This window comes from Aspergillus affinis (assembly GCF_023601865.1).
Source record: "Aspergillus affinis strain CMG 70 chromosome Unknown NODE_66_length_189108_cov_86_600325, whole genome shotgun sequence".
Lineage (NCBI taxonomy): Eukaryota > Fungi > Ascomycota > Eurotiomycetes > Eurotiales > Aspergillaceae > Aspergillus > Aspergillus affinis.
Genome location: NW_026515847.1, coordinates 133,157 through 147,858, shown reverse-complemented (window position 1 = coordinate 147,858; position 14,702 = coordinate 133,157). Strand labels below are relative to the sequence as shown.

Below are 14,702 nucleotides of genomic sequence, written 5' to 3'. Positions count from 1 at the left end.
GTCCGATACTTCTTTGCTGCTTGCTCGACCAGATTTCCTTGACAGGCTCAATTCATCCGATTAATGTTATATTACATGTCAAGATCTTCAAAACTTGCTGTACTAGGTTGTGCAACACTCATGATCATAACCTAAGCCTGGGGCCGTTCGGGAGAAACAGTGCCCTTGACCTTGGCCGTCTCCGTCTCACCCTCGCCCTTGACGCTCTTCCCCGGCTCGTTTACGAAGGGGTTGTCTGTGGTGGAGTTGGAAATACCCTCCTGCTTAGCCGACGTGCTGGCCGAGTCGCCAGGCTCTTTACGACTATCAGGCTGTCGAGACATTAGCAACCGTTTCCGTCAATATCTCGCATGCGAATGCAAATATCTTACCTGGTCCGCATTCGAAGGCGGCTCGCCCAGCGATCCACCCTTAGGCTTGTCGTCGCCCGATCCCTCGTCGCTCTTCGGCTCAGAAGCCTGCTCAGTCTTCTGTTCGGCGTCCCGGTCGGGTTGCGCATCCGCCTCTTGGGCAGACGTCTCGGCCTCCTTCTTCTCGGCGTCCTCCGAAGCGTCGTGGTGGGCATCACCGTGGTGGCCGTGCGATTGCTTCTGCGGTCTGCTTTGAATCAGGTAGAAGGCCGCGGGACCACCAAGGCCTACGGATCCGAGGAGCCTATGGAATCATCGAGGGGTTGTTAGTCGGAGATTATTGCGGTTGCGATGCGATGCAATTGCATCATATGATGACCAAGCACTCCATTGCGACCCTCAGGCGGAGAAGCAGGATGAATGTGCCACTCGGAGAGAGGAATTGATGTTGTGAATTGGATGAAGATGAACGTACCATGGCAAATCACTCGACTTCTTCGCCTCGTGCGAGTGTCCTGAGGCGTATGTTCGACGAGCGAGCTGCTGCGCCGGTCGACGGGCTGTGGAGCCGGCGGCTCGCATAGATGCGCGGAGTAGATTGGCACGTGCGAAGAGCATTGTGATGCGATTATCGAGAGGAATTGGGTTTCAGAGAACAGAAAAAATCGAGGTGAAGCCGTAGAGAGAATGTGGGAATGGAATGACAGTTAATAGGAATGGGATTTGAGGGGAGGCCAAGGAATGCAGGAAGGAGGCTGGGATGACATGGATCTTGCTGCCACGGGCCCTTTTGGCCTCTCGGAGCTGCCGCTGCCGGCGTGGTCAGTGTGATGTAATCCCTTGCTGGCGGGTCACGGTGCCCTTCCTCCCTGCTTGGCTCGGTTTGTAGGTCTGGTTGAGGATGTCTTTCTGGGTCATTATGACATTCAATTCAATGTGTTTGGTTGGGTTGGGTTGGTTTGTCCGAGGTGTTCTTTGTAGGTAGTAATAAGTAGGCAGTAGGTATAGTTATGCTGAAGATGCTGAACAAAAGGCGGAGGATGGCGTGATCAACATACAAAGAAGTACTGAAGCTTCAATCTTCATACCAAGAAACTGAATTCTTGATAAGCATAGGGGCTTAAGAGAGATTAAAAATTAGCAAACATAAGATCAATTACTTAACTACTGAGAATACATATATTGCCTTTCATGTCGCTTCCCACTATCTACTTCAAACTATGCGCCGGAAAGCATGGTTATACATTCTCCGAAGGGTGACTCGCAAAACCCCCAATGGGTATACCATTGAAGCGTTTACCAACGAGTATAAGTCAGATACAAATAATCCGAATATAATTGGCAAGCGAATAACCATTCTTTCTCGAAGGTGAATGTAATCTGCGCAAGAGGTCTCTATGCTTCCCGAATGAGCTCCCCCCGTCTGAGGCCTCAGGCAGCCTCGACCTTCTCCGATCACGACGGATTGACGGAACGACGGAGTTCATCTCCATCTCCATCTCCATCTCCCACCCGACTCACCTTCCGGCTTTTTCCTTTAACAACTTCGTACTTCTCTCCTCCTGTGATACGGATCTCTCCACCTGCTTGGCGATAAAACTCATCGCCTGCTTCCCCACCTCTCCCTCAGAGCTTCCGTCTGCCTGCGGGGTCTTCACAGCCATGGCGGACCGACAAGCAGTTCAGCAAACGCTCAACAGCCAGCTCCTCAAGCTGGATGATCCCGATCCGGATATGCGATACATGTCCCTGAATGACCTGCTAGGAGTTCTCAACAACCCCAGTTCATCATACTTGGCACATGACCCAAACTCATCCACACGCCTCGCCGACGGCCTCCTGAAAGCTTTGGACGACCAACACGGCGACGTCCAAAACCAGGCGCTGAAATGGTCTGTTTAATGTTGTCTGCTTTTGAAATGCGCTCAGCTAACCTGCCTATAGCCTCGGCCCGCTTGTCGTTCGCCTACCTACCGAGAGCCTTTCCTCGATCCTTGAGAAACTGTCCAACTTGACAGCCTCGCAGACCATCGATACCTCCGTCCCGAACACCGCATTGAGAACCATCGTCACGGCCCTCCCCCGCCCCCAGTCCGGTCAATTGCCTACCCAGGAGGCCTCCATGGCCTACGCGGCGGTTTCGAAGGTGCTCATCCCTCGGTTGACCGGCCCGACACAGTCTCGCACAAGTCGACGGGGATCGGTTGTCAAGAGCATGCTGGAGAAGGATCCGTCGAAGGGATTCAGCAGTGATGCGATCGACGTTCTCATTCAAGTGGTCACCTGCTTCGGGCCGCTACTGAAGGAGGTCGAATTGACGGCGCTCCAGAAGTCAGTGATGGCCATCATCGATAATGACACGGCCGGCACCGTGGTCACGAAAAGGGCGCTGGCAGCCATTTCCGTCCTCGTCTTGCATTTCTCCGACAACCAGGTTGGCGCTTTTGTTGACGAGCTGGTCGCGCGCTTCAATGCCCCGCAACTGAGCATCGTCCACCGTCGTCACTTGATCGCCACGGTTGGAAGTATCACACGGAGCGCCCCGGTGAAGTTCGGTCCTCACCTCCCGACGTTGGTCCCGTATGTCTTCTCGGCGGTTGGGGAAGATGATCTAGATCAGGTAGGTTGTTTAATCTGCTCAAATGATGCTCGTGCGGTTAGTTGCTAATATTTGACTGGAACAGTAGCCGATTGACTCTCTCAACACTCATCCAGTGTATTCGGTGGCTTAGACGATGGATGTGTCTAGGTGGGAAGCATACAACACGGGAGCGCTTCACATGGACGCTCATAACTAGTTCAAGGACCTGATAGATTATGTCCCCCAAAATTTTCATGGTTGACTGCATGATTTACGAAAATAATGAAATGGATTCGTCCGAATACCCCAACCGCACCAATTTGATCACTGAGTTTCTAAATCTCATATCTTTGCGAACTTATTGCTTGCTCGGCATGTCAACCAGAGCTGGATAGAGCCGAGGATCTGTCGAAACATTGCTGCAGTTATTCATTGTACGTGCTTTGATGAGGCGGTCACATCTGACCGACACCTTGTTCGTACAATTCGAGCATGGAAGGAGAAAAAGAGTTCTATCACCAATAGCATTCAAAAACAATACAACCGGTCTTCGTTCTTACTTTTAAATTACCTACCTAGATGAGTCTCGTCCAGAACTTGACACAAATATGATTCTTCCTTCAACGCCCCTGCCGCTACTGTTCACTTCCCACGCCAGATTGTCCAGCTGGTGGTTGTTGACTTCCCAGAATTGCACCTTCCCTAGAATTGCACCCTCCCTAGGAAAGCCCGAATGGCCCATATCTATAACATGTACAGCTCTGCCCTACCAAGCTCACTCTGCAACATCAATGCTCACTCTTTTACTTCTCTTCATCCGCGCTTTTCTTGAAGCAGAAATCTATATAGGCCTCCATATTACCCTGCATCTTACAATTTCTCTTATCGCGGTGGTCTTCTCAAACATGCATGTACTTTCCGCCCTGATCGTATCCAGTCCCGCCGCCCTGGTGGCGTTTACCACTGCGCGTAACATTCTCCCCTCGCCTGTCGATAACCCTATCTCCTACATCCTCGGTCAACAGGAGGACAGCGCTACGGAACTGGGAAATCGAGCAGTCGGAGCTCGATGCGGCCCCGATTTTGGAAAGTGTCCTGATGGTCACTGCTGCTCAACCGCTGGTTTGTTATCGCCCCATTTCTGGACATGACGTGCTTCTAACTCCCAAAACAACAGGATACTGTGGCAACACAAAGAACCATTGTCGCTCACCCGACTGTCAGATCGATTACGGTCATTGTGATGCTCATAAGACCCCCGGAGGAGCTCCGACCGACTCCGTTCCCCGGCCCCAGCTCGGCCATGTTGCGTATGGCCCGCATACTGTTCGTTCTTGCTCTGTCCCGGGAACGGTTGCGTTGACGTACGACGATGGTCCAGGTCCATACACCAAGGATCTCCTGGACTTGCTTGACAAGTATGATGCAAAGGCCACCTTCTTTATCACCGGTAACAACAACGGTAAAGGGGAGATTGACGCACCTGACAAGCCATGGGTCGAGCTGATCCAGCGTATGCATCACAAAGGACACCAGATCGCAAGCCACACCTGGTCCCATCAGGACCTTAGCAAGATTTCCAAAGAACAGCGTCGCGTTCAGTTGCTGTGGAATGAGGTAGCCCTCCGCAATATCTTGGGTGGCTTCCCAACTTATATGCGTCCCCCATACTCCAGTTGCACTCCTGAGTCTGGCTGTCTGAAAGACATGGGGTCGTTGGGCTATCATGTTGTCCTGTATGACATCGACACGGAAGATTATCGCTACGATAGTCCTGCTATGATTCAGCGTTCGAAAGATATTTTCGATAAAAACATCGCTCGCGGAAAGCCATCCGACACGTCCTGGTTGGTGATCGCCCACGATGTTCATGAACAGACTGTGCACAACCTCACCGAGCACATGCTGAAGAAGCTTCGATCCAATGGGTATCGCCCAGTGACCGTTGGCGAGTGTCTCGGCGACAAGGCGGACTTCTGGTATCGTACAAATGTCACATTCGGCAAAGACCTACTTCTGCGAAAGCCCTCCGGGGTCAGAAAGGGCAAAATAATCTCACGAGACGGCGTGTGCAGCAACGGCATCACCTGCACTGGGTCCGCCTTTGGCCCTTGCTGTAGTAAGACCAACCGCTGTGGCAGTTATACCTCGCATTGTGGAGCAGGCTGTCAGCCTGATTATGGCAAGTGCAGAGTTCTCAGCGAGTCTGACAAGCACCATCACAAACACCCCCATCATGCACTTTCTGACATGGGAAAAGCTGCCTTAAAATCAGAAGCATCGTCATGGTATGGACGTGGTCCTTTTCTCGCAGGGTTGGTTCTGCTGTTAGTGGCACTTGTGTTGTTGGTATGAGCGCTTCTTTCCATGCTTTTTACGAAATCCCTTTCATCCTTCTCCTGTTCTCTTCGCTCCCAGTGGAGATTGTCTGAAACGTTATCAACTATATATGACTAGTTTTCCGCTCGTTTTGTACGCTAATGGTGCTGGCTATGGCATTCGCATTCTATTACTTATTGATTATGCTCGTGGAATGAGTGGTTTTCTAGCTCCTGTCGGATAGATAATATCATTGCTTGAATTATTACCTGATTGACCATCGTAGAGTTGTGGGATAATAGTAAGACTGGCAAGTCGATGCCCTGAATCTGAGAATCTCGATCGCGTAAATGAACAGAGAATATAAATGCTGTGATCATTGCGCATTTCAATTAAATTAATCGCTATGTCGAGCATCCATCGAATGAAAAAAAAAATATACAGTCAGATAACCATCAATCCAGTCCGAGCGTAACGTACCCAGACGAAGCAGAGCAAGATCCATCGGATGAATAAAACTAATAATCAGAGAATTGCTCCCATTGTACTCCCTCGAAACGCTGACTCCCTTCCCGCATCCCTCATCCAACGCCGGTTTCAAACAAGGCTAGTCAGATGATCAGGTATATTATGTTATGTGGTGTAATGGAATAGGATGGGATGGGACCATCACCGCTTCACAATCTTCAACAAAGGCGCGATCCTTGCCCTTCGACTTAGTCCGACTCGGTAGGGCACTTTGCTTGTTGATGAAATGGGGCTGTGTTTGTCTGGCCCTTTGGTTGAGTTTTTATTGGAGGTGGTATCGTTGTTGGGTGTTTCAGGGTCGGGCTTTTGGGGTGTTATTGGGGGGTTTAGTGGTGGATTGGTTTTGGTAGGGGATTGAGGGTCCGGAGGGGGTCGGTTTTGAAGAGAGGGATTTAGGTCAGGGTTTGGATTTGAGGATGGTTCTTTGGAGGGTTGTTGGGCTTCGGTTATGGGTTCTTCGGGTTGGTTGGGAGGATTGGTATCATTGGGTTTTTGGGGGCTGGTGTCTGGGGTTTGAGCGGCCGAGTCTGCTGGTGTTATTTGTTCTGAGGTCTTCTTTCTCTTGCGGCCTCGTTTCTTGGGCGCTGGGTCTCCTTGGTCGGGCACTGTGTCGGGTTGTTTGTGCTCGGTGGTTTCTTGCGGTGCGGGTGTTTCGATGTTGATTGAGAAAGGCGCTGACTTGACACTAAAGTCTTGAGGAGCTGCTGCGTTCGAAGGCCGTGATTCAACCCAGAGCACGTCGTCTTCGACGTCAGATTCGTATGTCTTCTGGAGTGTGACGGAGGTCGTTTTGCCGCGTTTGAGCTTCTTCTTTGCAGGCTCTTTGGCGGCTTTCTCTTTCTTTGTCTTTGGGGGGTCGGCGGTCTCAGTTTCTTGGTTGGGAGCGTGGACGGTGTTGGGTGCTGTTGAAATTGTTTCGTTAGGGGGCCCGTTCGATTCTGGTTCTTTGGGGACAGGCTGGACATCGTCGAGTTGGTTCGATGGGTTTGCAGTAGCTCCATTTGCCTCGAGGTTCTTTGTGTTCTTCGACGGTCGACCTGGCTTGCGCTTTTCAGGAATAGGCGGCTGTTCGACAGCCTCGAATCCAGCTGACTGGGCTAATTCGTCATCCCCGTCGACGTCTGGGAGACTCTGTTTCTTCGGCCGACCTCGCTTCTTCGCCACGGCGGGAGGGTCGGCGTGAACGGGGACAGAAAGCTCGTCCACACTTGTCGGGGGCTGCTGTGGCCCGTTCGGACTGGGATTGTTATCGCTGATCGATCTGCTTGATTTAGAAGCAAGAATAGACGAGTTCGGCTCCGTGTCGTGCGGCGAGGATATCGTGCCTTGCGTGGAATTCCACCGTCGCGGACTTCTTTGAATGGCCTCTGTGGGTATCGTTTGGTGGGATTTCAAGGTGGTGTTGTTTTCGGAGTCTGTGCTTTCCGAAGGCCGGAGGGACGATTCGAAGATATTGTAGGACGTTGCGGATTGCGTGTGGTCGTAGCTTGGGAGGCTGATGTTGTGGTCTATTGAGGTAGGCTCGTACTGGTGATAGGCGTCTGAGCTGTCCATGTAGTCATGACTTGGTCCATCTGGGGCCGGTAGAGAGACGTATGACCCTGGTGGTGTGGTCGCTTGAATATGGATTTCTGGTTGTTGAGGGAGGTTGTATCCATCGTTGTTTTCGTTCGAGCCATACTCTGATGGACCGAGTCGTGCCGATCCATGCTGAGCATCCTCGTCGTCGAATAATCGTTGCTGCGCAAGTCCAAACTCATTGATCATAGTCCCTATAAAATGACAGAACATATTAGTTGTCGGTTCCAGATAAGTCAATCATGCTAGAACATGCAGCGCATCTCACCACTTGATCCACCCCCCGCATTGGCAGGAATCCATCGTTCTTCCCGTTCCTGCTGCGAAGATGTTGTTCCCCCTTGCCCCCCCTCCTGAGACGCCAGGAACTGATCAAAATTGACTGCGATCTGGCGACTGCTATCCTCGTTCAGCGGGTCGTTCGACGTGTCTCGGTAGCTGGCGCGGTGATCGCTTTGGTGGATGACGGGTGGAGTGTGCGCGCGGGGCGGCCGCTCCTCCAACAAGGGGTCATCCTCGTCATCGGAGTCTTGGATTACACGGTCGAAAGACATTAGGAGGATGCGATTGTGAGTATTGACGGTAGCGATCTGTTGGTCTGGGCTGCGCCGGAAATGAGGAGTTAGAAGAATTGCTTATCTCCCTCTCGGCACGCGTCGTGGGTCGCCATGATGCGCAGCCACGTGATGATAAGGCTACTACTACTCCGTTGCTCAAAGCTTCTATAGACAATATGGTATTAGTGTGAGTGGATACATGACATAACTCATTCCATGGTGCTCTGCGGTCGCATCACTCCTCTGGCGAAGAATTCGCTGACAACCCCGAATCGGTCCTTCGACCTTTGAAGCTCCCCCTTGAACAGATCATGCTGATCTGCCGATTCTACCTGACGTTTGCGAATTGCCTTGATGGTCGAGTTCTGTGGTGCACATGTTGGACACTCCGCATCGTCATCCACCCTGTTCAGACAACGTTGGTGGAAAGAATGTTTGCAGAGGAAATGAACCGTTGGAAGGTCGAGGGATCCCCCACAGGACATGCACCGACGAGCCTGGAAAACGACTGGTTTTGTGCCCAGTTGCTCTAGTTCCTTTCGTTTGTTCTCAGTCTCCGTGCTGTAGCTTGATATGAGCCGGCGATTCTATAAAATTTGTTAGTTCTGAGAAATGCAAATGAAAGAAGGGAGACCTACGCTTGATATGTCTTTGCGTTCGCGCTCGATGTTGTCACTCAAGTATTTCTTTACCCGGCCCATTGTAACAACTGCATTGTTGCTGAGGGTTTGAATCACTTGGAGTGGCGACATTAACCCATCATCGCCGATTCTCTTGAGGACAACGTCCAGCTCATCCCCGGCCTCTTCCAGAATTTTGGGACTCGATGCGAAGTATGTCAGGGCGTCGACGTAGAGTTGAGGTTCGTCTGGTCCATATTTCTTCAAAGCCTTAATGGCACCATGCGTGTCTTTGGCGGAAGTGAACGACCTGAAAATATCCGAGCGAAGGCCTTCTTGCTCCCGCACCAAGGTTGACCCTTCTCGGAAGCCGGAGAGATCGGATAACAGTAGAACATTGGAGGTGGAGATGGGAATCTAAAGTTTATCAGCAACCATGGACCAAACGAAAATGCTAGGAACTTACATCTTTGCCCTCAATGAGCTGTTTGGCCTTGGTTTCCCATTCTTCCTTCTCCCCCGCACCCTTCTTGCGATTGGCAGTGTCCAGATACATTTCGAAAAGTGTCGTGTATAGATCCATCTTGTCGTCCTTTTTCACATTGTCTTGACTGATAAGTGCTTCTAGGAAAGCAATGAATTCTTGTGGGTGTCCAACAAAGGCAGAGAATGCTGTTCGTGGTTTGGGAACCTGATACTCTGGGATATGCTCGGTCGTCTCGTCCGGAGCTGTCGGTGCCGTTCCGACCGCATCTGCCCGCGTGCCACTGGTGCTCATCAGAGAGAGAGGCAGAAAGGCGGCCAGGTTCTGTAAGGTACTGCCTGACTGTGCCTGCGGCTCAGCCGGAAGCTCGACTTCTGTTCGTGGTTTGAATTGCCCCTTATAATACTCGATGAAAAGATCAGTTGTTCTCTGCGGGCAGTTCGATAATAAGACGCGCGCATATTTCATGAGGTAAGGATAGGCCTTCAACGTGTCAGCTGTAGCTCTCGCAAAGGTTCAATTGAACGTACCAGCTCAGGATCGAGTCGCCAGATATACTCCACTGCCTCCGCGTACTTCTTGGAGTCCTCAACCAGTATATCAACAACCATTTCATTTTCTCCATACTTAGTAGCCAGGTAGGCAGCTTGTTCGTAGTAGCCACCTTGTCGACACATCGCAATGGCAGTTTCCAAGTCGAACTTCAGCTCGCCCGGGGCTTTGATAAAAGCATCTAATTTGCTGGTATCTTTTAGCTTTGCGTAGCAATTCAAGAGCAGAGTTGTGTGATCCACGGTAGCTCGATCATGGTCGTGTAGCTCTTCGAGGTATTCAATCAAATTGTGAATGCGCTGGGTGTCAAGGTACTGGTGCAAAGTTAGCGAATGTCTTAACTACCGTATTATAGCTCTGTACCTTTCGAATGACTTGGGATGGCTCCGTGTTATCGATAGCCCTGAGGTATTGCTGCATTGCCGTGTCATAATCACCTCTCTGGTAGAGAAAGTCACCATATTTGCGGTAGATAGTGTTCTGCTGCAAATTATCGACGCCTGTCTTCTGGGCCAAGTTGATTGCTAAAATATAAAGATTGCGCTGGTAGAGGATTTCAAGCTTTTGCTGAAGGCTCTTTTCGCGGTAGCGAAAGATCTGGGTCGCGTTAGTAGTAGCTAAAGATCACCAGAGTCAAAGTACATACCTTTCCATCTGTAGTGAGGAGAAACATATCTCCCCATTCGATAAAAACATGTTTTACCGAAGACACGAGGGACTCGGAATGAGCGATAAATTTGAGATCCGTATCTAGCAGCGTGAACGTTGTGGTCGAGAAGATATCTTCGGACTGATTCACCCCAAAGTTTCGCAGAGAGTCTGACTTCGAAGCGCCAACCTTCGGAGGGCAAACTAAGGCAAGATAGTCCTTAAAGAGGTTTAGTGAACTTTTGAAACTCTCAAATGCATAGCTGGGACCACGCCCGTGCGGCCCATATGTGTATATTGCATCCTCTCTTGCAACAAGGATATATCCCGACTCCTTCTCCAAGGACATGCATCCAAGAGCGCAACCCGTATCTTCTAGGACGCGCGCTGGCTGGCCTTGTCCTCGCCCAGCGATGACCAAGGCCAATATCCGGCTTGTCGTAGAGATATAGAGTGTTGCTATTTGTCCGTGCTGCACCTCCAGACCGGTTACTGGCTCTTCCGACTCGAAAACAATACGTTGTCGTGCGCCGCGATCGTGGATCAAATCGCCGCGAATGATCGCGACGGAACCGTTGGCGAATCCGACTGCGACCTGAGAAAGGTCACTGAGCGCCGCAAATGCTGATATCTGTCCAATTATATTTCAGAAATAAGTTCCATATTTGTCTCCGACGGATACACATACCGGAAACAGTCTCCTTGCATTCTGTATGGACGTTGTCGACAAGCATCTGGGCGCCCCGGTCTTCTTCTCTGATTTATCAAGGGCCCAAACTTTAAGGAAAGGTTCGTTCAACAGATCCTCCGCGATGGTGACCAGAAGCGAAGAGCCCTCGATCTGTTTGATATGGGTGATGGATCCGGCGTCTGATGCCTTGAATGATCGGACGGTTTTGAAGCCCGACGAAACAATGTGAACGTGGCCGTCAGCGGATCCGAGGAAGAGGTTCGCGGCGCCGGTGCAGAGAGACGATATATCAGTCTAGCGTAACAGAGGCATCACAGATTAGTACATTGAGTAAAATGACCGGGTGGCAGGGCAGAGCATACATTGAACACCGACGCACTCTCCTCCGACAGCTTGACGGGAGAGACGTCGAAGAAGTTGAAAGCTTTCCACTGCAGCGAGACGAGTCAGTCAACACAAATGTGCGCTAGAAGCAGTTCCGGTAGCCCATACTGATGTCAGAGCCATTTGATCGTGGCCCACGCCATAAACCGATCACAGCAAGATGGATGAATCGACACACCGACGGGGGGGGGTTACGGTCTCAAAGGTCCGGTGTAGGCGTTGCGGAGCTCCGCCGCGCTACCTAAGGCCCGGAACGGCTGCCAACGTCATTCGCAGTCCCGCCAAATAAAAATTAAAAAGAACCACCCGCTCCAGGATTCGAACCTGGATCTCCGCGTAACAATACGGTTAAGAATAGTGAGGCGTGCTACCATTGCGCCAAGCGGGCTAGTGTACATAGTGGAGAACCGCCGGGGGTAGCTGCTTGCTATTGGTGAGTCGGCCTGAAGAGATCCATTTCACCTTACCATCTCTAGCTTAGTTACCTTCAGGTCCTCTACGGGGTACATCTGAATGCTACCTAGGTAACTGGTTGTGGAGACATCTAGAGCAATGATTTCACAAACGTCCTTCGTAAAAGAGTCTTCTATTTCTAATGTATGCACAATGTGTATGTCGCTTCTAAGTACAGCAATGCCAGTCAATGGAAGTACGATTCTCCCATTGTGATGCAAAATATGTCGAGCATTCATAGATCCAAAAAGGATAATCGATAAGGAATAAATGAGAAAAGGAAGTAAACCGAAATGAAACCACAAGACCCGGAAGACCAGCTTCTCCACATTAATAGACAGCATGTCCCAAAAAAAAGGCATTTCAAGCACAGCCAATGTCAGCCATGACTTATAAACACAATTGAATGGCTAACTTATCGGACCAACATCCAACCCAGCCTGTTGTGGTTCCGTAGATGGCGAAGGCCTGGACTTTGTAGTCCGACATTGACTGATTTCTTTGTTGATCTCAAAGCTCTGTTGTAGCCAGCTGCCTGCTTCGGCGATGGCTTGGCTAAGATTGAAGGTCTCTGCAGCCGGGAACTCATCCTGCGCATTCTGAGCTGTGGGTGGGGTGGTGCCGGTCAAGGTCATAGGTAAGGCACTGGGCTGGGTATCGATACGATGACTTTGAGCGGAATTCGGGACTCTTTCAATGCGGGAATCGAAAAGAAATTCGTTGTGTCTGGGCGACGTGGGCGACGTGTCGACAAAACTGCAGGTTTTTGCCTTCTTGCTGCCTGGTGCACTGGCGGGCGTCAATATTTGCCGATACTTCTCTTTCTTGTCGGTGCTGAACGTAAAAGGCGTCACGGCATCGATCATGCCTTGGGTGCTGATCATATGCGCCCCAGCCATACCATTCGCCCGGGATGGCTGAGAGCCTCCGGTATGGTAGTCAGGTGTGCTTAGTCGGTAGAAGGGTGTAATATTATTCGAAGAAGGCGAGATAGATCGAGACAGATCCGAGCCTCGTCGTTTTAGGACCGGCGTTTCTGACTCGTGATGCTGACTTTCGAGATCATTCTGAAAGGACCGCTGGGCGAGAAGGAGCGCAGCTTGCGTGGAGAACTGTTGATCGGGAACAGTGTCCTCGTCATCCTCTGTGCCACCCTTTGGAACAGCCGTGGAATGTAATGATGTCATGTAGCCAGATATCGCTGGATTCTGCTGGATGATCTGGGCAGAAGGCAGTTTTTCACTCGTATCTTTCGATTGATTGTTGGTTGATAAAGCTTTGTCTGAATGCGAGATAGGCACGTCGTCGAACGTCTTGGAATCGAGAGTCACCGTGTTGGACTCCTGAGGATTTGTCTCGTCTTCCGTCTGGTTCTGTCTGCTGGATTGTGTCGACAGTTCCTCTTGTGGTACCCGACCAGACTGAGCTGAGGACCCCGTTGGTTCAATAGAAGGAGGGAGGTATGTATGTTCCCGATTCCCGATGCTCGCAGTGGGTTTAGTGTTACCATTCTCCTTAGGAGTCGCAAACGGACGCTTCTTCCGACGGAACTCAAATTGAGGTAGGTGAGAGGATGAGGAAAGAACACTGAATGACGTCTCCTGGTCTGTACGCCCGGGAATATGTGGAAGTACGTTAGAATGAGAAGCGTCTTCCCTGCTGTTGGAAGGTATAGACCCGTTGGCTAAAACCAGACGGTCCGCCGAATGGGACACAGCATCAAGCGCTGCGGTAGGTGACCCGCCGCTCAGATGAGGCGTCGTTGTCCTGTGACGTTCGGGTCCTGGAGATTGGAGGTGGTTTGGAGAGGAGCCAATTTTAACTGCACGCCTCTTAGATCCGTGATGACGGGATGAGATCTTCGATGTAGGGGATGTAGGTGGGTCGAAATTATGAAACTTGATCGGGCGATCCCGGTCCTTTTTCAACCAGCTCTTATCGGTTCCTCGAATTGGAGTTGGATTGTCTGAATTCAATATTGTTTCGATCGTCTTTGACTTGGCTTTGGGGATGGAAGCGGGCGAGACCGGCCGTTCACTACGTAGGTGCTGTGCGGACCTAGGGTATGACGAACTGCCCTTCTCGTCGGGCACGACTTTGTTGCGTCTGGGAAGGGAGCCACTGTGATTTGAAGGCACTGTAGAAGCTTGAGGTTGGCGAATTTCCTGCGAGTCGGGGGGTTGACGCCGTTTCCGTGGGTTGGTTTCTTGTATCACCGGGCTGTCGGACCTCTCTACTTCTTTACGAGTCTTTCGGTTATTTTCCTTCGCATTTCCAGTTTGCCTCCGGTTTTTCCTCCATGGATTCGTCCACTGTTGGTCATCAAACGGCCCGCGCAAAGAAGCCGAAAGGATAAACAAGGGTTGGCCTTGAAGATACGCTCCTGCCAGCTTCTCGATCCTGCGGCGTTGCGCGGCACGGGCCTCGCTGTCTAGCTCATCGTCGGAGCCGACGATTCCGTCACTATCGAGGTCGGCGGATGAGGGGGAGCAGGTTTCCAAGGCGAGCGGGGAGACAGGCCGACGAGGTGGCATCTGGAATGGGAATAACCGGTGCGGTGAGGATTTAACGGATGGAACGGATTTCAACGCAGTAGCAGCGAGATGGCGGCGGCTGCATCTGAGCTACTGAGGGATGGGCAGCACGCAGAGGACGCAGGAACCGGATGGAAGTCATCTGGAAAGGAAGCTTGGTGACCTATCCAGCGCCCAAGTCACGCGAAAGCGAAAAAACCACTTAACGCGTCTCCCCACGACGATTGCCCGCCAACGTAGGCTTATGTAAGTGGCAGTTGTGCATCATTCATTATTATTGTGATTATTCAGCTGTGCATTGTTACTCCGTTGTACCGCACACAAACAGTGGCCTGGGCTTCCAGGAAGCGGTCATCCATGGGTCAGTCGCCGGGAGAACAACAGGTTCTCTAATTAACGTTGGCATTCATCCATGGTTTCCTC

At 51.1% G+C, this 14,702-nt stretch overlaps 4 protein-coding genes across 4 annotated transcripts; 2 read left to right on the top strand and 2 right to left on the bottom strand.

Annotated features, from left to right (window-relative positions):
• Positions 1–131: 131 nt before the first annotated feature.
• KD926_009319 (uncharacterized protein) lies at positions 132–968 on the bottom strand (the record flags this gene model as incomplete). The annotated part of the gene is made up of 3 exons (XM_053101944.1): positions 132–311; positions 372–654; positions 826–968. 3 exons carry the CDS (start codon positions 966–968, stop codon positions 132–134), a joined length of 606 nt encoding a protein of 201 aa, XP_052954575.1.
• Positions 969–1,625: 657 nt separating this feature from the next.
• On the top strand, positions 1,626–3,082 carry KD926_009318 (uncharacterized protein; the record flags this gene model as incomplete). The annotated part of the gene is made up of 4 exons (XM_053101943.1): positions 1,626–1,656; positions 1,720–2,242; positions 2,295–2,970; positions 3,038–3,082. The coding sequence occupies 4 exons, from the start codon at positions 1,626–1,628 to the stop codon at positions 3,080–3,082; spliced, it is 1,275 nt and encodes a 424-aa protein (XP_052954574.1).
• Positions 3,083–3,722: 640 nt separating this feature from the next.
• On the top strand, positions 3,723–5,286 carry KD926_009317 (chitin deacetylase CDA6; the record flags this gene model as incomplete). The annotated part of the gene is made up of 2 exons (XM_053101941.1): positions 3,723–4,053; positions 4,109–5,286. The coding sequence occupies 2 exons, from the start codon at positions 3,723–3,725 to the stop codon at positions 5,284–5,286; spliced, it is 1,509 nt and encodes a 502-aa protein (XP_052954573.1).
• Positions 5,287–5,919: 633 nt separating this feature from the next.
• KD926_009316 (uncharacterized protein) lies at positions 5,920–14,279 on the bottom strand (the record flags this gene model as incomplete). The annotated part of the gene is made up of 11 exons (XM_053101940.1): positions 5,920–7,550; positions 7,625–7,959; positions 8,199–8,500; positions 8,552–8,950; positions 9,000–9,500; positions 9,548–9,883; positions 9,933–10,166; positions 10,216–10,848; positions 10,906–11,202; positions 11,271–11,339; positions 12,174–14,279. 11 exons carry the CDS (start codon positions 14,277–14,279, stop codon positions 5,920–5,922), a joined length of 6,843 nt encoding a protein of 2,280 aa, XP_052954572.1.
• Positions 14,280–14,702: the final 423 nt, after the last annotated feature.